At 43.0% G+C, this 22082-nt stretch overlaps 1 protein-coding gene across 4 annotated transcripts in view; it reads left to right on the top strand.

The window, feature by feature from the left end:
* Positions 1 to 22082, top strand: part of med15 (mediator complex subunit 15) — a 219181-nt gene that overhangs the window by 106582 nt on the left and 90517 nt on the right. For all 4 annotated transcript variants that reach the window (XM_068055440.1, XM_068055438.1, XM_068055439.1 and 1 more), the window contains one exon: positions 5932 to 6047. In XM_068055440.1, coding sequence (XP_067911541.1) covers positions 5932 to 6047 — 116 coding nt within the window. The remainder of the gene's footprint in view (positions 1 to 5931; positions 6048 to 22082) is intronic.

Here is a 22082-nt window from a genome sequence, read left to right as displayed (position 1 = left end):
GGAACTCCTCTTTGCTGACGATGCTGCTTTAACATCTCACACTGAAGAGTGCCTGCAGAGTCTCATCGACAGGCTTGCGGCTGCCTGCAATGAATTTGGCCTAACCATCAGCCTCAAGAAAACGAACATCATGGGGCAGGACGTCAGAAATGCTCCATTCATCAATATTGGCGACCACGCTCTGGAAGTGGTTCAAGAGTTCACCTACCTAGGTTCAACTATCACCAGTAACCTGTCTCTAGATGCAGAAATCAACAAGCGCATGGGAAAGGCTTCCACTGCTATGTCCAGACTGGCCAAGAGAGTGTGGGAAAATGGCGCACTGACACGGAACACAAAAGTCCGAGTGTATCAAGCCTGTGTCCTCAATACCTTGCTCTATGGCAGCGAGGCCTGGACAACGTATGTCAGCCAAGAGCGACGTCTCAATTCATTCCATCTTCGCTGCCTCCGGAGAATACTTGGCATCAGGTGGCAGGACTGTATCTCCAACACAGAAGCGGCCAACATCCCCAGCTTATACACACTACTGAGTCAGCGGCGCTTGAGATGGCTTGGCCATGTGAGCCGCATAGAAGATGGCAGGATCCCCAAAGACACATTGTACAGCGAGCTCGCCACTGGTATCAGACCCATCGGCCGTCCATGTCTCAGCTTTAAAGACGTCTGCAAACGCGACATGAAATCCTGTGACATTGATCACAAGTCGTGGGAGTCAGTTGCCAGCGTTCGCCAGAGCTGGCGGCCAGCCATAAAGGCGGGGCTAAAGTGTGGCGAGTCGAAGAGACTTAGCAGTTGGCAGGAAAAAAGACAGAGGCGCAAGGGAAGAGCCAACTGTGTAACAGCCCCAACAATCAAATTTTTCTGCAGCACCTGTGGAAGAGCCTGTCACTCTCCAATTGGCCTTTATAGCCACTCCAGGCGCTGCTTCACAAACCACTGACCACCTCCAGGCGCTTACCCATTGTCTCTCGAGATAAGGAGGCCAAAGATACACACACACACAATGACAAGTGTTTCACATTATAGTTTAGATCCCATTTTTTTGTCATTCTTCAGTTCCTGCTCCACCTACTACGTGATCTGTGAGGTTCCCAAGGGCAAGCTTTCTTTGTGAGATACTTTCCGGTATCCTTAAACTGGTTTCGTATTGTCCATAATATTAGGTATCCTTTACACCGGTTTAGTATAACCCATGTTGTTAGGTATCCTTCACACTGGTTTATTATAACCCATGGTGTTAGGTATCCTTCACACTGGTTTATTATAACCCATGTTGTTAGGTATCCTTCACACTGGTTTATTATAACCCATGTTGTTAGGTATCCTTCACACTGGTTTATTATAACCCATGTTGTTAGGTATCCTTCACACTGGTTTATTATAACCCATGTTGTTAGGTATCCTTCACACTGGTTTAGTATAACCCATGGTGTTAGTATTTTGATGTTGGCTTATTTTTCCCTTTCCCTGGCACAAGGCACTGAAACCAGTTCTTGTACCCTAACTGCTACAAACAACTAACTCAGTGCCAACCAGGAACCAAGGGTGGGACCTCCTTATTTGCATAGCTCAGGACCAGACAGTTGTACACCAGGCTCGTGAGGGAGTTAAGTGTAAAAAGTCTTCACACTTTTTAAAAATATATACATTCGATAAAGTATTTGCTGAACATATATTCTCTGTGGAATAGATCATAGTGCTTTTAGGTATACAGTGCAAACCAGGAAGTTACTACCCTTTAAGGGAAGATGCAGTGATAACCCCCACCTCTCCAACACACACACACACAGCTATAACAATAACTATTGTGCAGTATCACGTTGCAAACAGATTGTACTTGACGTGATAGCTTTTTTAAAGGATCTTTCACTATTGTAACTCATTGATCGTCCTGAGGGATTTCCCTTTTTAGAAATCCAGTTAATTGAGCTTCTCAAAGGGAAATCCATCTTTACCCCTGTATACCATGTTGAATTCAAGTGTAAATTACAAGGGTTTCATGTCCACTCATGGTTTTGGTCCAGGATTAGAATCATAGAATGGTTACAGCACAGAAGGAGGCCATTTGGCCTGTCATGTCTGTGCCAGCTCTCTACAAGTGCAACTCAGTTAGTCCCACTCACTGGCCTTTCCCTGTAGCACTGCAATTTTTTGTCTTCGGTGCTTATCCAATTCCCTTTGAAATCCCCGATTGAATCTCCCTCCACCACACTGTCAGTGCATTATAGATCCTAACTAGTCACTGCGTAAAAAAGTTTTTCTTCATGACGCTGTTGGTTCTTTAGTCAATTACCTTATATATTGATTCTCAACCTTTCTGCCAATGGGAACTGTTTCTCTCTTTCTACTCTGTCTGGACCTCTCATGATTTTGTGCACCTCCATCAAATCTTCTCTAAGGAGAACAACCCCAGCTTCTCTCATCTATCCATGTAACTGAAGTCTTTCATCCCTGGATCCATTCTCATAAATCTTTTCTCTCTAATGCCTTCATACCTTTCCTAAAGTGTGGTGCCCAGAATTGGACACAATACTCCAGTTGAGGCCAAACCAGAGTTTTATAAAGATTCATTACAACTTCCTTGCTTTTATACTCTATGCCTCTAATTATAAAGAACAGAACTTCATATGCCTTTTTAACCACTTTCTCAACCTGCCCTTCGCCTTCAACGATTTGTGCACATATAACCACTTATGTAAAACTCCAAGGGCCATCTCTCATTGCTTCTCCCTGTTGCTGGTATTGTTTGCATTTATGTTCCTCCTCCACAGTGCCTTGTGCAGATTGAATATCACTTCTTTTATTTTCACTCCATGTGATGTCAAGAAACAGCTGAAGGCACTGGATATTACCACGGCTATGGGCCCTGACAACATTCAGGAAATAGTACTGAAGACTTGTTCTCCAGAACTAGCCGCGCCCCTAGCCAAGCTGTTCCAGTACAGCTACAACACTGGCATCTACCCAGCGATGCGGAAAATTACCCAAGTATGCCCTGTGCACAAAAAGCAGGATAAATCCAACCCAGCTAATTAGTGCCGTATCAGTCTACTCTCGATCATCAGCAAAGTGATGGAAAGTGTCGTCGACAGTGCTATCAAGTGGCACATGCACAGCAATAATTTGCTCACTAACAGTTTGGGTTCCGCCAGGGCCACTCAGTTCCTGACCATGTTACAACCTTTGTCCAAACATGGACAAAAGAGTTGAACTCCAAGGGTGAGGTGAGAGTGATTGCCCTTGACATCAAGGTAACACTTGACCCTGGAATCCGATCTAAGAGCCCTTTTATATGCTTCATCGATATAAAGGATTTAGACATAGGCATAAGAGGAATGATACTGAAGTTTGCTGATGACACTGCAGAAACTGAAGGACCATCAAGGAGCCCTAGCAAAACTGGAGTCAATGGGAATCAGGGGGAAAACTCTCAGCTGGTTGGAGTCATACCTAACACAAAGGAAGATGGTTGTGGTTGTTAAGGGTCAATCATCTCAGTCCCAGGACATCATTGCAGGAGTTCCTCAGGGTAGTCTCTTCGGCCCAGCCTTTTTCAGCTGCTTCATTAATGACCTTCCCACCATCATAAGGTCAGAAGTGGGGACGTTCGCTGATGATTGCACAATGTTCAGCACCATTTGCGACTCCTCAGATAGTGAAGCAGCCCGTGTCCATATGCAGCAAGACCTGGACAACATCCATGCTTGGGCTGCTACGTGCCAGGTGATGACCATCTCAAACAAGGGAGAATTTAACCATCTCCCCTTGATGTTCATTGGCATTACCATCGCTGAATCTCCTACTATCAACATTCTCCGGGTTACCATTGACCAGAAACTGAACTGGACCAGCCACATAAATGCTGTGGCTACAAGAGCATGTCAGAGGCTAGGAATTCTGATGCGAGTAACTCAATGCCTGACTCCCCAATGCCTGTCCATCATCTACAAGGTACAAGTCAGGAGTGTGATGGAATACTCTCCACTTGCCTGGATATGGGTGCAGCTCCAACGTTCAAGAATCTCGACACCATCCAGGCACCCCATCCACCACCTTCAACATTCACTCCCTTCACCACCGACGCTCAGTGCAGTTGTTTATACCATCTACAAGATGCACTGTCGCAACTCACCAAGACTCCTTCGAAAGTCCCTTCCAAATCCGCAACCCCTACCACCTAGAAGGACAAGGGCAACAGATGCATGAGAACCTCACCACCTGCAAGTTCCTCTCCAAGCCACACACCATCCTGATTTGGAACTATATTGCCGTTCCTTCACCGTCACTGGGTCAAAATCCCGAAACTCCCTTCCAAACAGCACTGTTGGTGTACCTAAACCTCGAGAACTTCAGCGGTTCAAGAAGGCAGCTCACCACCACCTTCTCAAGGGCAGTTAGGAATGGGCAATAAATGCTGGCCTAGCCAGCGACGCTCACATCCTATGAACGAATAAAGAAAAAAATCCCCTACATATAAAATCCAGACTCCCTTTTATGCTGTTATGGCCTTTTCTACCTCCACTGCCGCCTTTGAATGATCTTCATATCTATACCTCCCGATTGATCGGTTCTCCACTCTTTACCATTCACGGCACACTTTCTCTCTCGTCTCAAAATGTATTATACATTTTGCAACACTGAACTGCATCTGCCACCTATCTGCCCACTCCACTTAACCTAACTGATTGTGTCCTCCCTGCACACACTCACAATTTTCTTCAGTTTTTGTAGTGTCATCAGCAAACTTCAGTGTCATTCCTCTTATGCCTATGTCTAAATCCTTTATATCGATAAAGCATATAAAAGGGCTCTTAGATCGGATTCCAGGGGCACACCACTATCCTTCCCTTGTGCTTTTACAGCCACCCGCTTTCAGCTTTCTTTTTAGGAGACACTATATCTGTGCAACAGTACCAGCTCTACAGATTGAATGGTTTAAGTAGTGGTGAACCAACCATCTGTCACAGAACAGCAGAGGCTCACTACAGCTCAAGGTCCCTCTGTAAGGAACTCGGCACCGTACTGTATCCTCTTTGACCATGGCGGCATGGTGTCCAAGCTCTGTCTGCCTTCCTGTGATGTTTACACGCATGTGATTCAGCAGGAGTTACTGGCTAGCAACTCTGGCTGATTGTCTTTTATAAACCCTCACTGCTCCAGACACACAGAGGCTAATTGTGATAGCCCTTTGGGGCCGACTAACTTAGCACAGATCAGACATTAATCCCAGGAGCTTTTGGTGTGCACTTTGATTCTATCCTGCTGTCTGACCATAGCTATTCAAAGCCTCAAATGTAAACCATTTTCTTGTTCCACTGTAAAGTCTCTTGGGTTAGCTTGTTTATTCATCGCAGGTTGTTCAGCTGGGAATGATCCAGTTGTCTGACAACCTGCTATAGCCATCCGAGGCTATGCATTGCAACTCTAGCTTAGTGCTGCTTTGAAATGCTTTGTAGCAACTTTTCTGAATTGAATTTGGCTTTCCTTCGTTGAGATTATAGCAAAGAAAGAATCTGCATTTATATCAAACCTTTTATGTCCTAGGGATGTCACAAAGCGCTTTGCAGCTAATGAAGTACTTTTGAAGCGTAGTTAAACAAAAACAGTATATCCTATTGGCCAGGAGAGAACTGAGAAAGTTTACTTGATTTGCAGTCTATTTTTTTAGTCAACTTAATCCATCTGAATTCTAACTGTTACTTAGTTGGTGGATATCAGGAGTGAATCACTGAATTTGAACCCATTATAATTGGGTTAGCGGAGCACAGTAGTTTTATCTTAGCAATCCATACAGAGCAGTGACGAGGTTTTGTGATGATGCAGGCTAGGTCTTTACAGACTCCACTCTCTTATGGGAGGATGCAGTAGGTGTGTTCTGTGATATTATGGTATTCACTGCCTGTATTGCTTGTGTCTGCCTAACTACAGGTTAATAATGCGATTGCCATGATACCTTCTCCAGTCCAGCAAGTGCAGACGATGCTTCCACCACCGCAGCCACAGCCATCCCCCCAGCCTCCTTCATCCCAGCAAAGCTCAGTGAGGTAAGTGCAGCAAAATGTCTTGACTCTTTCAAAGCCATGTTTTCTAGGAATAGAAATTGTGACAGGCATTTTAAAGGGGTTAGGCTGGATGTGACCTGAGATTTAGATCATAAAGTGCATTAATAGAAATGTGGCTCTATTTGCTGTTCAACACCATCTCTGAACGGTCACTTTTTCAGCAAAAGTTTTACCATTTGTTAACTTCTGACATCTGTGGAAAAATCATGTGGGAGGCTAAGGCGCTGTTAAGTATATCTGCGGGGCATTGCTGTTTTATTGATTTCTCCGTCCACCCTTGGTTTGAGGGGCTGAGGATTGCACATGTAGCCATTAGTGTAGTTTGCAGTGTTACTTCAAAGATTAAAAAAGTTCTTCAAAATAAATCAGTGCCCATGTTATTCGGGAACCAGTGTCCACTGTCAAGGAAGTCTGTAGGGGAAGTAAGCATGCTTGCTCCTGGGTCCTCTTAAAATCATAGCACATTTCTGTTCAGTCTTTCTTTGCATGTTGTTTATATTGCTGGTTTCTAACCTGGAATGTAAGTAAAGATTTAGCTTGTTTAAAAGAATATGCCATCCAAATTAACATTATTAACATTTAATCAGGGTGTGAGTATCACAATCTGCAAGTGAAACAACTTAGTGTTAATTATTACTTATTATTACATTCATAATATTTTGCATTGCTTTTATTGTCAACTTAAGAGTACACTGCACTGATTTTACCCCATAGCCTAACGACACTGCACTGGTTTTGCCCTGTAGACTAACATCACTGCACTGGTTTTACCCCATAGCCTAACAGTGTTTCTGGTAGTAGCTGTTGTGCTGGATGGATGTGTTCTTAGGAAGCCTGCAAGTTTGAATGTACTTCTGCATTGAAATATTGCACTCGAGCCTCCTTTAATCCTCGCGCGGTTTGAATTTATACAGCACCTTAAATGTGGGAAAATGTACTAAGGCACTACAACAGCTGTAATTTTAAAAATGGACTCTAAGACATAGAAGGGAATATTAGGCCGTGACAAAAAGCTTGGTCAAAAAGTGAGGTTTTAAAGGAAGGATGGAGATAGGGGTTTACGGAGCCGAGTCCAGAGAGTGGGGTCTAAAGGACTGAAGGCACTGCCCCCAGTGGTGAGGCAAAGTTGCCGGGGGGAATACACAAGAAGCCAGAGTCAGAGGAATGAAGAGTGCAGGGTGGGAGGGAGGCTGTTAGAAGTTATAGTGATGGAGAAGGCCATGAAGAGATATAAACATGGGAACGAGAATTTTAAATTTGAGGTATTGAAAGATAGGGAGCCAGTGTTGATCGGTAAAGGCAGGTGATTGGTGAGCAGTACATGGTGCAGATAGTATAGGAACATAGGAAATAGGAGCAGGATTAGACAATTCGGCCCCTCGAGCCTGCTCCGCCATTCAGCCATATCATGGCCGATCTTCTACCTCAATGCCATTTTCCCGCAACGTCGCAGAGTTTTGGATGAACTAAATTGTACAGAGGGTGAAAGATGGGAAACCCATCAAGAGAGCATGAGAATAGTAGAGTCTGGAGGTGACAAAGGGCATGAGTGAAGGTTTCAGATGCAGATGCGCAGAGGCTACAGCAGAGATGGATGATGTTATGGAGGCAGAAATAGACGGTATTCCTGTTGTGGGATTGGAAGATCAGCTTGGGGTCGACTAGGGTGCAGAGGGTGCGAACAGGCACGTTCAGCCTGAGACAGTGGCTGGAAAGGCCGATGGAATATTTGGCATGGGTATGTAATTTCTCGCGGTGTTTAATTATAGGCGACTGAACACCTTGAAAATTCAGATGATCAGACAGAGTGAGCATAGATTTATAAAGGGTGGGTCATGCTTGACGAACCAGACTGAATTTATTAAAGAGATGACAAAAGTAATGGACAGGGGAATGTCTATAGTTGTTGTTTATATGGACTTCCAGAAGGCATTTGATAACAAGTCATTTAGGGGGGAGTAAAGAATATACCATTTTCCTGATCCAGCACAAGTACTGCTCGGTTGACCTTGGAATGGCATTCATGGGCTGTAACTAGCATGCACTCTAACCAAAGGAAAATAGTTTGGAAGTTAGGGGAGAAGAGATTACAAAAAGATGGTGAGATGAGTACACAAAGTGCATCTGCATTGTTCTTTTACTCATTCTGAAGGTTTGTAGCATTAGTGAGTTGGGGATCCTGTACACTAAAGAATAGTGAGAATGCACCAACATTTGGGTGACAGATATGCTTAGATTGCACTATATACATGCAAGTTGTTGTTACTAGGAGTATAACTGTTTAAGATGTCTAAACATTTTATTTACAGACTCACCAAATCCAAATTAAGATGCACAATTAGGGTTGAATATCTGATGCATGTTTACCTGATCTTTCAAGGAAGGCATGGGTGGATTAGGAATTCTGAGTGATGTGAAAATACTTTGGAATTTGTGCTTAGACCAAGTGTACATTTATCCACTAAAATAAAAGCAAAATACTGCAGATGCTGGAAATCTGAAATAAAAACAGCAAGTGCTGGAAATACTCAGCAGGTCTGACAGCATCTGTGGAGAGAGAAACAGAGTTAACATTTCAGGTCTGTGACCCTTCATCAGAACTGGCAAGGGTTAGAAATGTCTTAGGATTTAAGCAAGTGAGGGGGTGGGTGGAAAAGAGAACAAAATGGAAGGTGTGTGATAGGGCAGAGGGCAGGAGAGATTAACCGACAAAGCTGTCATGGGGCAAAGGGAGTGCTAATGGTTGTTGTGAAAGACAAAGCATTAGTCCAGCGAGAGTGTTAATGGCGGAATAATGAATAGCTTTGTCCAAAAGCACAACAGGAAAAAGCAAGTTTAAGGCAGGTGTATGGTTAAAAGGTAAAATAAAATAATAAAAAAAATTTTAAAAGCCAGTTATGCTCTGAAATTGTTGAACTTAATGTTGAGTCTGCAAGGCTGTAGAGTGCCTAATCGAAAGATGAGGTGCTGCTCTTTGAGCTTGTGTTCACTGGAACACTGCAGCAGGCCAAGGACAGAAATATGGGCATGAGAGCAGGGTGGTGAGTTGAAATGGCAAGCATCTGGAAGAAGCTTCTCTCTCCACAGATGCTGCCTGACCTGCTGTTCATTTATCCTCCTCCTTTTGTCCTGTTCTTTCTCGAGCAACAGCACACATATATGGTGTGAATAATGCTTTCATTAAAGTCAAAATGCACAATCCATTCATGCAACAGTAAGTGTAGGAGGTGTATTCTCCAAGGGAACCACAGCACTCACTGCCCTGGTTTAATGATTCCAATTCAACTTCAGCTGTCTGGTCCAGCTATTATTAAACTGTATTAAACTGTAATTGATATCACTCTTCTTAACTAAGTATTCATACTGGTTTGCCAGCATCGCACAGAGACAGTCATAAAGATAGAGTGTATGCAGTAGGTTCTAACCTAGCCATACATTTAACTGTTCAAAGGATAGGAACATCCTAATTAAACACAATTGCTACATCAAAATCGGGCAAATGCAGTCGATATATGTCTTAAAGCAAACAATGCAGCTAATATTATTTATGTAGAATGCTGAAGACAACTTTTCCTCCTTGAATCCAATATTGGATTCTTGAACCTGGTGATGGAATGGACTAATTTTTTTCAAAATTCGAGATGTACCAGTAAGTGAAAGTGTAAATATGTTGTGTTCTGGGCTGGTCCAGGCACAAGTTCCAGGTAATGTGGAGGGAACTGTCAACATTATGTTTATTGAGAAACCAAGGTGAAGAGCCAGAACTTAGTGATTAGGTGACATCAAAGTGGTGTTTTAATAGCCTGAAGACAAAGGGAGACTTCAGCTAAGTAAGGAGTTCCATAGTTTTGGTGACTGAGCAAAGAATGAGATGAAATAGGGCACTGCATTGAGCCTTGCTTTTAACATGAAGAACTTTTAAGATGGTTTAGGAGCAGAAGAAAGTTCTGAGGAGCACTAACCATGATATTGCTAAAACAAAAAGACATAATTTGCTGTGGACATGGAGTGATAGAAGTGAGAAGGACATTGCCAATCAGGAAATGAGCAAGAGTGATGAAAAGCAATCCCAGATAATGGGAGCACTGTTCAAATCTTGGACAGATCGAGGGCCGAAGGGCCTGTACTGCGCTGTAATGTTCTAATTCTAATTTGGGCTTTATTGAGTTAAGAGTTGTCGAGTGAAAGCTTTGGGGTTTGGACCAGATGAGCTTGTTGGAGGCAGATTCAGCAGTGGAGATGTGGGAGTTCTATTTAAGGTCAGAGAGATATTAAAGGCAAGAATGTTGATAGATTAAAAAGGATAAGAGTGAAGCTTACATTACATAGAATTACATAGGATATTCAGAACAGAAACAGACTGTTCGGCCCAGCCAGTCCATGCTGGCAATTATGCTTCACTCAAGCCTCCTCCTATCTCTCCTCATCTAAACCCTAACATCGTAACCCTCTATTCCCTTCTCCTTCATATGCTTGTTTAGCTTCCCCTTAAATGCATCTATACTGTCCACTTCAACCACTACCTATGGTAGCGAGTTCCACATTTTCACCATTCTTTGAGTAAAGAAGTTTCTTCTGAATTCCCTATTGTATTTCTTAGTTACTATCTTGTATTGATGGCCTCTAGTTATGTTTCTCCCCACAAGAGGAAACACTCTCACTGTATCCACTCTTATCAAAACCTTTCAGAATTTTAAAAACCTCTATTAGGTCTCCCTTCAGCCTTTTTCCAAGAGAAAAGAGACCCAGCCTGTCAGTCCTTTCCTGATGTGAGATGTGATCTGTAAAATTGATTGAACAGTGGATTGGGTAGGATGTGGAGTGGAGAGGTCATTGGTCTTAGAAAGAACAGAGGAAGTGGAAATGCACCAGACCCTGTGAAAGTATTTGGAGATATCCAAGACTAGGACAGGTGGGTCATTAAAGTTCTGCATAGGAGAGTTCCAGAGGGGATTAACACAGGTAGCAAATTCAGGTGTGTAAAGATCATGGGGCAGGCTATACTATGATTATGGATTAAGGCAAAATTTGCAAGGCAAAGGATATCTTGGGAGTTAACAGCAGCTGCTATAACTTTAGAGCATACCAAGATCAGGACCATTGGCTGGGGAAGAGCGTGTATTGTAGGACTGGGATGAGCAAGAACAAAGTTCCAAGGAGAAGGGAAAGTGAGAGTGCCTCAGTTTGGAAGTTCACATCTTAAGATCTCTGCGCAGGATCCAACACACCAGCTGGGAATGCAACTTACCTGCACATTAGCTGATTTTGGAGTGCTTGATGCCATGGAAGGGAATTATTTTCAATTTCCTATGTGTAACATTTGTCACTGAATTGCACTAGATGATGTTCCTGGAAATGTACTGCATAATTTACGGATAAAAGCTCAATTTGACATTTGCTTCAATCACAAAGAAACCTGCTCATAACACACATCCCAAAGAAGATAAAAACTTTGTTACTATGGAAACCACTTTGCTACATTGTATATAATTATGGGAAGATTATTTGTAATAGCTATGACTTATTTTAAGTTCCATTTCACAATGACAGGTTATGTACAGATTATAGGTGACTTGAGTTTCCTTTGGCCACCAGATTTTCTTTTTAATCATTCATGCAATGTGGGCATTGCCGGCAAGGCTAGCATTTATTGCCCAGCTCTAGATGGTGGTGAGTCGTCGTCTTGAACTGTTCCATGTGTGATTTGGAGATGGCGGTGTTCCCATACATCTGCTGCCCTTTTTCTCGTGGGTTTGGAAGGTGCTGTCGAAGGAGGCGTGGCGAGTTACTGCAGTGCATCTTGTAGATGGTGCACACTGCTGTCACTGTGTGCCGGTGATGGAGGGAGTGAATGTGTAAGATGGACAGGGTCTGGTGCATTTCCATTTCCTCTGTTTTTAATAACAATAACCTTTCCACTCTACATCCTACCCAATCCACTGTACAATCAGTTTTCCAAATCACATCTCCTCTGTGTCCCCACTTCCGCTCTCCTCAGTGTAATACCTGAATCATTATACCTTTGTCTCCTCAATACCCTTTAACGTGCAACAAAAGTCTGTGTTAAAAACAATCAAGTGGGCTGCTTTGTCCTGGATGGTATTGAGCTTCTTGAGTGTTGTTGGAACTGCACTCATGCAGGCAAGTGGAGAGTATTCCATCACACTCCTGATTTGTGCCTTGTAGATGGTGAGCAAGCTTTGGGGAGTCAGGAGGTGAGTTACTCGCCACAGAATCCTTAGTCTCTGATCTGCTCTTCTAACCATAGTAATTATGGTCCAGTTAAATTTCTGGTGAAAGGTGACCCCGCCCAGGGTGTTGATGGTGGTGTATTCAGCGATCATAATACCATTGAATGTCAAGGGGAGATGGTTATATTGTCTCTTGGAGATGTTTATTGTCTGGCACTTGTGTGGTGTGAATATTACTTGCCACTTATCAGCCCAAACCTGAATGTTGTCCAGGTCTTGCTGCGCATGGGCTGCTTCATTACCTGAGGAATGGAACACATCCCCACTTCTGACGAATTCCTGCAGCATGTCCTGGGGCTGAGATGATTGGTCTCCAATAACCACAATCCTTTGTGTTAGGTGTGACTCTAACCAGTGGAGAGTTTTGCCCTTGATTCCCATTGACCTCAGTTTTGCTCGGGTGCCTTGATGCCATACTCTGTCAAATGCTACCTTGATGTCAAGGGCTGTCACTCTCACCTCATTTCTTGAATTCAGCTCTTTTTTCCATGCTTTGGCCAAGGCTGTAATAAGGTCTGGAGCTGAGTGGGCCTAGTGGAACCCAAACTGAGCATCAGTGAGTAGGCTGTTGCTGAGTAAGTGCTACTTGATATTGAGGTTCACATTCAGAACTTCCATTCAGTAATTATCTGGGGTCAACTGCTTTCTAGCTGTAATTTCTTGCTGTCTGATCCATTTTACCCTGTTTTAACTCGCACTTTATCTCACTATCACTGGGTCAAATTCCTGGAACTCCCTCCCTAACCACTGTGTGGGTGTGTCAAGTTCAAGAGGCGGTTCAAGAAGGTGGCTCACCACTACCTTCTCAAGGGCAATGAGGGATGGACCGTAAACACAACACATATGGTGTGTTAGCTTTTATTCGTAGGGGGATCGAGTTTCGGAGCCACGAGGTCATGCTGCAGCTGTGCAAAACTCTGGTGAGACCGCACCTGGAGTATTGCGTGCAGTTCTGGTCACCGCATTATAGGAAGGATGTGGAAGCTTTGGAAAGGGTGCAGAGGAGATTTACTAGGATGTTGCCTGGTATGGGGGGAAGGTCTTACGAGGAAAGGCTGAGGGACTTGAGGTTGATTTCGTTGGAGAGAAGGAGGAGGAGAGGTGACTTAATAGAGACATACAAGATAATCAGTGGGTTAGATAGGGTGGATAGTGAGAGTCTTTTTCCTCGGATGGTGATGGCAAACACGAGGGGACATAGCTTTAAGTTGAGGGGTGATAGATATAGGACAGATGTTAGAGGTATTTCTTTACTCAGAGAGTAGTAGGGGCGTGGAACGCCCTGCCTGCAACAGTAGTAGACTCGCCAACTTTAAGGGCATTTAAGTGGTCATTGGATAGACATATGGATGAAAATGGAATAGTGTAGGTCAGATGGTTTCACAGGTCGGCGCAACATCGAGGGCCGAAGGGCCTGTACTGCGCTGTAATGTTCTAATTCTAATTCTAAACTCACATTAAAGCCTGGCTACCCGACCCGAACCCGACTATATGTAAATAAAAGCAAAATACTGCGGATGCTGGAAATCTGAAACAAAAACAAGAAATGCTGGAGTCACTCAGCAGGTCTGGCAGCATCTGTGGAAAGAGAAGCAGAGTTAACGTTTCGGGTCAGTGACCCTTCTTCGGAACTGACAAATATTAGAAAAGTCACAGATTATAAACAAGTGAGGTGGGGGTGGGGCAAGAGATAACAAAGGAGAAGGTGCAGATTGGACCAGGCCACATAGCTGACCAAAAGGTCACGGAGCAAAGGCAAACAATATGTTAATGGTGTGTTGAAAGACAAAGCATTAGTAAAGATTAGGTGTGAATACACTGAATATTGAACAGCAGCAAGTGCAGACCTGAAGAAAAACAACCTGAAAAAAACAGTGGGTAAGCAAACTGAACAAACTAAGATGAAATGAAATAAATGCAAAAAAAGATTGTAAAAAATGTAAAAAGGAATGTAAAAAAAAGGAAGAAAAAATAACTTAAAAAAAAGTAAAATGGGGGGCTGTCATGCTCTGAAATTATTGAACTCAATGTTCAGTCCGGCAGGCTGTCGTGTGCCTAATCGGTAGATGAGATGCTGTTCCTCGAGCTTGCGTTGATGTTCACTGGAACACTGCAGCAATCCCAGGACAGAGATGTGAGCATGAGAGCAGGGGGCAGTGTTGAAATGGCAAGCAACCGGAAGCGACTATATGTGTCGGGTTCAGGTCAGGTCTATATTCGGTGTCTAGCATTCGGGCTCGGGTCGGGTTTTGTTTTGTATTTTCTTTTTAATCTACGTTTTGACACAATTTTTTTCTGTACTAATAACATGTTCAATATTTTCGGGTCCGGTCGGGCACGAAAAAAATTGAAGGACTTGGGTCCGGGTCAGTTTCAGGTTGGCTGTGGTTGGGTCGGGCCCGGGTCGGGCTTTAATTCTATACCCGAGCCAGACTTTAGCTCACATCCCAAGAAGAAATTTTTTTAAAAACATTTCCTTGTCTGTACTAAAAGTGTATAACTGTCACTCTAGAGTTGGCTTCCTCTAAGTAAGTTTTTTGAGTTACAAAAGTTTTAGCAAGTAACACTAAAGAATTTATTTCTCGTCATGCACCAGTTTGTGCCACCTTCATCATGATTAATTCTGTTCGAGATTGATGATTCATAGAACCATAGAGAAATTACATCACAGAAGGAGGCCATTCAGCCCTTCGTGTCTGTGCTGGCTGAAAAAACTAGCCGCCCAATCTAATCCCACCTTCTAGCTCCTGGTCCATAGTCTTGCAGGTTACAGCACTTCAGGTGCATGCCCAGGTACCTCTTAAAATAATTGAGGGTTTCTGCCTCCACTATCATTCCTGTCAGTGAATTCCAGACACTCAACACCCTCTGGGTGAAAAAGTTTTTCCTCATGTCCCCTGTAATCCTGCTACCGATCACCTTAAATCTGACCACCCTGGCAATTGACCTCTCTGCTAGGGGAAGCAGGTCCTTCCTGTCCACTCTATCTAGACCCCTCAAAATTTTGTACACCTCAATTAAGTTACTCCTCAGCCTCCTCTGTTCTAAGGAAAACAATCCGAGCCTATCCAATCTTTATTCATAGCTGCAACTTTCAAGTCCTGGCAACATTCTTGTAAATCTCCTCTGCACTCTCTCCAGAGCAACTATGTCCTTCCTGTAATGTAACAACCAGAACTGTACGCAGTACTCCCAGCAGTGGCCTAACCAGCGTTTTATACAGTTCCAGCATTACATCCCTGTTTTTGTATTCTATACCTCGACCAATAAAGGAAAGCATTCCATATGCTGCCTTCATCACTTTATCTACCTGTCCTGCCACCTTCAGGGACCTGTGGACATGCACTCACTTCTTCTACCCCTCTCAATATCCTCCCGTTTATTGTGTATTCCCTCGCTTGATTTGCCCTCCCCAAATGCATTACCTCTCACTTCTCTGGATTGAATTCCATTTGCCACTTTTCTGCCCATTCAACCAAACCATTGATAGCATTCTGGAGTCTACAGCTATCCTCTTCACTATCAACTACACGATCAATTTTTGTGTCATCAGCAAATCATGCCTCCTACATTTAAGTCCAAATCATTAATATATACCACAAACAGCAAGGGCGCCAACACTGAGCCCTGGAATACCACTGGAAACAGCTTTCCATTCACAACATCTGTTGACTACTACCCTTTGTTTCCTGTCACTGAGCCAATTCTGGATCCAACCTGCCCATTCCCCTGTATTCCATGGGCTTTCATTCGACTGACCAGTCTGCCATCCGGGACCTTGTCAAATGCCTTACTCAAATCCATGTAGACCACATCCACTGCACTACCCTCATCAATCCACCTTGTTACTTTGTCAAAGAATTTAATTAAGTTAGTAAGATATGACCTTCTCCTAACAAATCCATGTTGACTATCACTGATCAATCTGTGCCTTTCTAAGTGGCAGTTTATGCTGTCCCTCAGAATTGATTCTAACACTTTACCCACCACCGACGTCAGACTGACCGGCCTATAATTATTTGGTCTATCCTTCACACCCTTTTTAAACAATGATATAACGTTCGCAGACCTCCAATCCTCTGGCACCTCGCCTGTATCTAGTGAGGATTTGAAGATGGCCCTCAGAGCATCCGCTATTTCCTCCCTGGCTTCCTTTAACAACCTAGGATGCAATCCATCCCTCCCTGGTGATTTATCCACTTTCAAGGATGTCAGCCCCTCTAGTACTTCCTCTCTCATTATGCTTATTGTATCTAATATTTCACACTCCTCTTTAACTACAATCAGCCGCCTCCTTTGTGAAGACAAGAGACAAAAAACTCATTAAGAACCCTGCCCACATCTTCTGCATCCACATGTAAGTTCCCTTGTACATCTCTGATGTACCATTTCCTTAGTTATCCTTTTGCTCTTAACATATTGATAAAACATCTTTGGGTTTTCCTTGATTTTTACCTGCCAATAGTTTTTCATGTCCTCTCTTTGCTTTCCTAATTTCCTTTTTTACTTCACCCCTGCACTTCCTGTACTCCTCTAGGCTTTCTAAAGTATTAAGTTTTTTGTGATCGTCATGAGCTTTCTTTTTGTACTTCAACTTGCCCTGTAAGCCACTAGATAACCAGGGGGCTGTAGATTTAGCCGTACCACCCTTTATCTTTGTGGGGACATGCCTACACTGTGCCTGTAGAATCTTGCCTTTGAATGCCTCCCACTGGTTTGCCACTGACTTTCCTTCGAGTAGCTGTATTGCCCATTTTCGCCAGATCGCCCCTCAGTTTCGTAAAATTTGTTTTCCCCCAATTTAGAACTTTAACTCCTGTCTTATCTTTGGCCTTTTCCATGATTATGCTAAAACTAACTGTATTATGAACAATACCTCCAAAATGGTCACCCACTGCTACTTCATCAACTTACCCAGCTTCATAAGAACATAAGAACTTCGGAGCAGGAGTAGGCAATTCAGCCCCTCAAACCTGCTCCGCCATTCAGTATGATCATGCTGATCTCATCTTGGCCACCACTCCACTTACCTGCCCATTCTCCATAACCCTTCAAGCCTTTACTAATCAAAAATCTGTCTATCTCCTCAAATTTACTCAATGTCCCGGCATCCACCGAATTCCACAGACTCACGACCCTTTGAGAGAAGTAATTTCTCCTCATCTCTGTTTTTAATCTGCTACCCCTTATCTTAAAACTATGACCTCTTGTTCTGGATTGCCCCACCAGAGGAAACATCCTCTCTACATTTACTTTGTCAATCCCCTTAATCATCTTATATAGCTCAATTAGATCTCCTCTCATTCTTATAAACGCTATAAAGTAAAGGCCTGAACTGATTAATCTCTCTTCATAAGACAAACTCCTCATCTCTGGAATCAATCTAGTGAACCTCCTCTGAACTGCCTCCAGTGCAACTACATCCCTCCTTAAGTAAGGGGACCAAAACTGTACGCAATACTCCAGGTGCGGTCTCACTAATGCCTTGTACAGTTGCAGCAAGACTACCGAAGACTAAATCGAGAATTGTGCCCCCTCACATTGGGCTTGTTACATGCTAGCTAAAAAAGTTCTCTTGAATGCAGTTCAAGAATTTTGTGCCCTCTGTGTCCTTCACACTGTTTGTATCCCAGTTGATATTAGGGTAGTTGAAATCCCCAACTATTATTGCCCTATAGTTTTTACAGTCAGAAATCTGCCTACATGTTTGTTCCTCGATCTCCCTCTCACTATTTGGGGGTCTATAATACACTCCCTAGTAGCGTGGCTGCCCCTTTTTTATTTCTGATCTCCACCCATATGGCCTCATTTGATGATTTGTTTAGCATATCATCCCTCCTCACAGCTGTTATTAATTTCTTAACTAATAATTATCCTGCCTGAAAACTCTTATCAATCTGGGACCACTTTGTCACTCTGAATCTTTGCGTAGCTTCAAATCAGAACTGCTGTCCATAGAAAGGCGTCTCAGTACTGTAGCCTTGCCTCAGTCCCTTGCTTATAGCATTCAAAAGCTTCAATCCCAATCCTGAATGTGTCCCGCTCTGCTCAGACACTGCTCCAGTGTACAAGCAACATACAGCAAGAGTGAGAGATCATGAGAGTTCGTGCTATCCATTATGTGGTGTAACCTCGAGCATCGCCCTCCTTGGTTACTTCCTGTCAGTCCTTAATATACTGTCATGGCTTTTGTCTGCAGCAAAACAGAAGCTATTTTCTTTTCCCTGCCCAAAAGTGTTCGCTGTTCTCCCCAGTGACCTTGAACAAGATGCCTATTTTTAAACTCTTTCTTTGCCGCTCTTTCCTTCACTGGCTTTGTCTCTCTTTTTGCCTCTTTTTCTTTCCTTCCTTCCTCCATTCAAAGGAAACCTGTAAGAGAATGTGCAAGGCAGCAAAACGTAAGAGAGAGACAGATGAAACATACTAAAAGACAATGCAGAAAAGTGAAAAGGAAAAACCTGCAACATCTTGAAGTTACATTGTTCCATAACTTCAAATTTTCGTCAGTTATAAAATCCATTGATACTCCATACAGATGAATTATTCAAACAAAAAGGGGATGGGGGACTGGTAGGAGTTGTTTCATTTGATTGTACATAATAACATCAGTTGTTACTGGGTCAGATGCCACCAGTTACACAGGGTGCTTTCTCTTGGGATCAACCAAACAATAGGAAAGTATTCACCAAACGACCACAACAAAAAATCGATAAACCAGATTTTTGTTTTTTAATGGTCAAATCAAAGCCAATATGAATTATACATTATACAGTGGATACAACAAAGTTCGACTTTGCTTTCTTTCAAGGCTGCTTGCTAGTGGTCCGTGTTCAGTATTCTGTTGCAATTATGTCGATTGTGAGCTCCCACATTGGCTAAGTCCAGTATGGCCAAACAGACAAGGAGATGAAACTGACCTACTAAAACTCCAGAGGCACAAAATGTCGAATGCCACACCACAATTCTCCAGGAAAATCTCCAAAAATAGCGCTCGGCTCCCATCTAAACAGGTTTCCCAATCCAGTAATATTAACAGCTGCAGATATATGTCGATATCCACACAAAAGTTAGGTATTCCAAAACAAACTGACAGCTTTACTAACAGACAAAAATTCTGATGACAATGGCTTTTCAAATATAACTGACGAAGAGGAAAATCTCCACTGTAGCTTCCAAGTACTGTCAGGATAGGGACTGAACTGTGAGAGAGGCCATTGCCTTTTAACATTAAAGTACCAGATGTTCCAGGTGTAACCATTTTCATATATCCGATACAAGGCATCAGGAGTAAGGTAGAAGGACCTCGAGTTACAACCAGAACATGTCTTGTCTAATCTCTGTTATACCTTTTGAACTTGAATTCTCTGTGTGTGCAGTCACTCATGCATTGACTGCATAGCTTTGTAGCTAACTAACAATATGGACTTTCATCACACTTCCCCACCTTGGGGGGATAATTTTTTTCATATTTAGCAACCATACATATCTTCACAAAATCTATCAAACTCTGGTTATTTATCAGATCATAAAGACTTAATCTTTAGCAAAAACAAAACAAATGTGACAATCAAGATCATCGTACTTCAAACATAAAATCATCATATATCAAAGTTTCCTTTTCTTCTACCTTCATTATTTAAACTCATGACAGAGCATCAGTAATCACATTGTTTTTGCCTGCAACATGCACGATTTTTAATGCAAATTGTTGCAGCATCAAACTCCAATGAAATGGTCTTTGGTTCTTTGTTTTGAACTTTTCCAAGCAGCCAAGTGAGTTGTGGTCTGTCTAGCTTAATACTTCTCATTGCAATTTTGTAACTAGTACAAAACTTAAAGCCTCTTTCTCAGTGGTTGAGTACTTTTTTGATGCTTATTAAGCTTTTTAGAGAAGTAACTAACTGGCCGTTCCATACCAGCATCATCATCTTTGAGTAGCAGCGCTCCCACTCCTACGTCACTAGCGTCGACAGCCACCTTGAATAGCTTACTAAAATCTGGAGCTGCAAGAACTGGCTCATTTATCAAAATGGCATTTATCTTCTCATGCCATTTAGCATGACTCTGACCACACAAACTTAATGTTTATCTCCAGCAGGTTTGTCGGTGGGGTTACCACTGTGCTGTAATTGGGAACGAATTTCCTGCAGATCCCATACATAGCAAAAAATTGTAGTACTTCTTGCTTTGTCTTAGGTACAGGCAAGTATTATTGCTAAAACTTTGGCTTCTCAGAGCAACACTTGGCCTTGACCGATGATTACATGTCCTAGATAAGTAGCCTTGGCAATCTCTCTCTCTTCCAGGTTTATGACGAGGTTAGCTTTGGCCAGCTTCTCAAACAGCTTTCAGATGCTTGAGATGATCACATTAACTAACACTATATACCAAAATGTCATCAAGGTACACCACACAATGATTCAGCCTGGTAATCGTTTGATTTTTCTTATTCGTTCATGGGATGTGGGCATTGCTGGCTTGGACAGCATTTATTGCCCATCCTAATTGCCCTTGAAAAGGTGGTGGTGGACCACCTTCTTGAACGCTGCAGTCTATGTAGGGATGTAGGGTAGGTACACCCAAAATGCTGTTAGAATACAAGAAATAGCAGCAGAAGTAGACCATATGGCCCATCGAGCCTACTCCACATTCAGTATGGTCATGACTGATCTTGGGCTTCAATTCCACTTTCCTGCCCGCTCCCCATATCCCTTTATTACCTGTGAGACCAAAAGTCTCTCTATGACAGCCTTAAATGTATTCAATGATGGAACATCCACAACCTTCTGGGGTAGAGAATTCAAAAGATTCACAACCCGCCTCATCTCAGTCCTGAATGATTGGCCCCTTATCCTGAGAATGTGCCCCCGTGTTCTAGATTCCCCGACCAGCGGAAACAATCTCTCAGCTGCTACCCTATCAAGCCCTTTCAGAATCTTGCATGTCTCAATTAGATCGCTTCTCATTCTTCTAAACTCCAGAGACTATCGGCCCAATTTACTCAGCCTCTCATCGTTGGACAACCCCCTCATCCCAGGGACCAATTTAGCTGCACCGCTTCCAGTGCAAGTATATCCTTTCTTAAATGTGGAGACCAAAACTGCACATAGTATTCCAGGTGCGGTCTTACCAAAGCCCTGTATAATTTTAGTAAGACTTCTTTATTCCTGTACTCTAATCCCCTTGCGATAAAGGGCAACATGGCTTTTGCCTTCCTAATAGCCTGCTGCAGCTGCATGTTAACTTTGTGTGTTCCTTATACGAGTACACCCAAATCTCACTGAACATCAAAACTTACCAATTTCACACCTTTTAAAAAATATTCTGCTTTTCTATTTTTACACCCAAAGTGCACAACATCACACTTTCCTACATTATACTCCATTTTCCATCTTGTCGCCCACTCACTTAACCTGTCTATATCTCCGCAGCCTCTCTACGTCCTCCCCGCAGCTTACCTTTCCAACGAGCTTTGTATCATCAGCAAACTTAGATACATTACTCTCTGTCTCTTCATCCAGGTCATTAATATCGAGTGTAAATAGCTGAGGCCCCAGCACTGATCCTTGCGGCACCTGTCTATTCAGTGCCTACCAACTTGAAAATGGCCCATTTATGCCCACTCTCTGCTTCCTGTCTGTTAACCCATCCTCTGTCCACGCTGATATATTACCCCCAACACCATGAGCCCTTATCTTGCCTATTAATCTTTTATGTGGCACTTTATCAAATGCCTTTTGGAAATCCGCGTATACGACATTTACTG

Source organism: Heterodontus francisci, chromosome 23 (genome assembly GCF_036365525.1).
Source record: "Heterodontus francisci isolate sHetFra1 chromosome 23, sHetFra1.hap1, whole genome shotgun sequence".
NCBI lineage: Eukaryota > Metazoa > Chordata > Chondrichthyes > Heterodontiformes > Heterodontidae > Heterodontus > Heterodontus francisci.
This window is presented reverse-complemented; position numbering and strand designations above follow the sequence as displayed.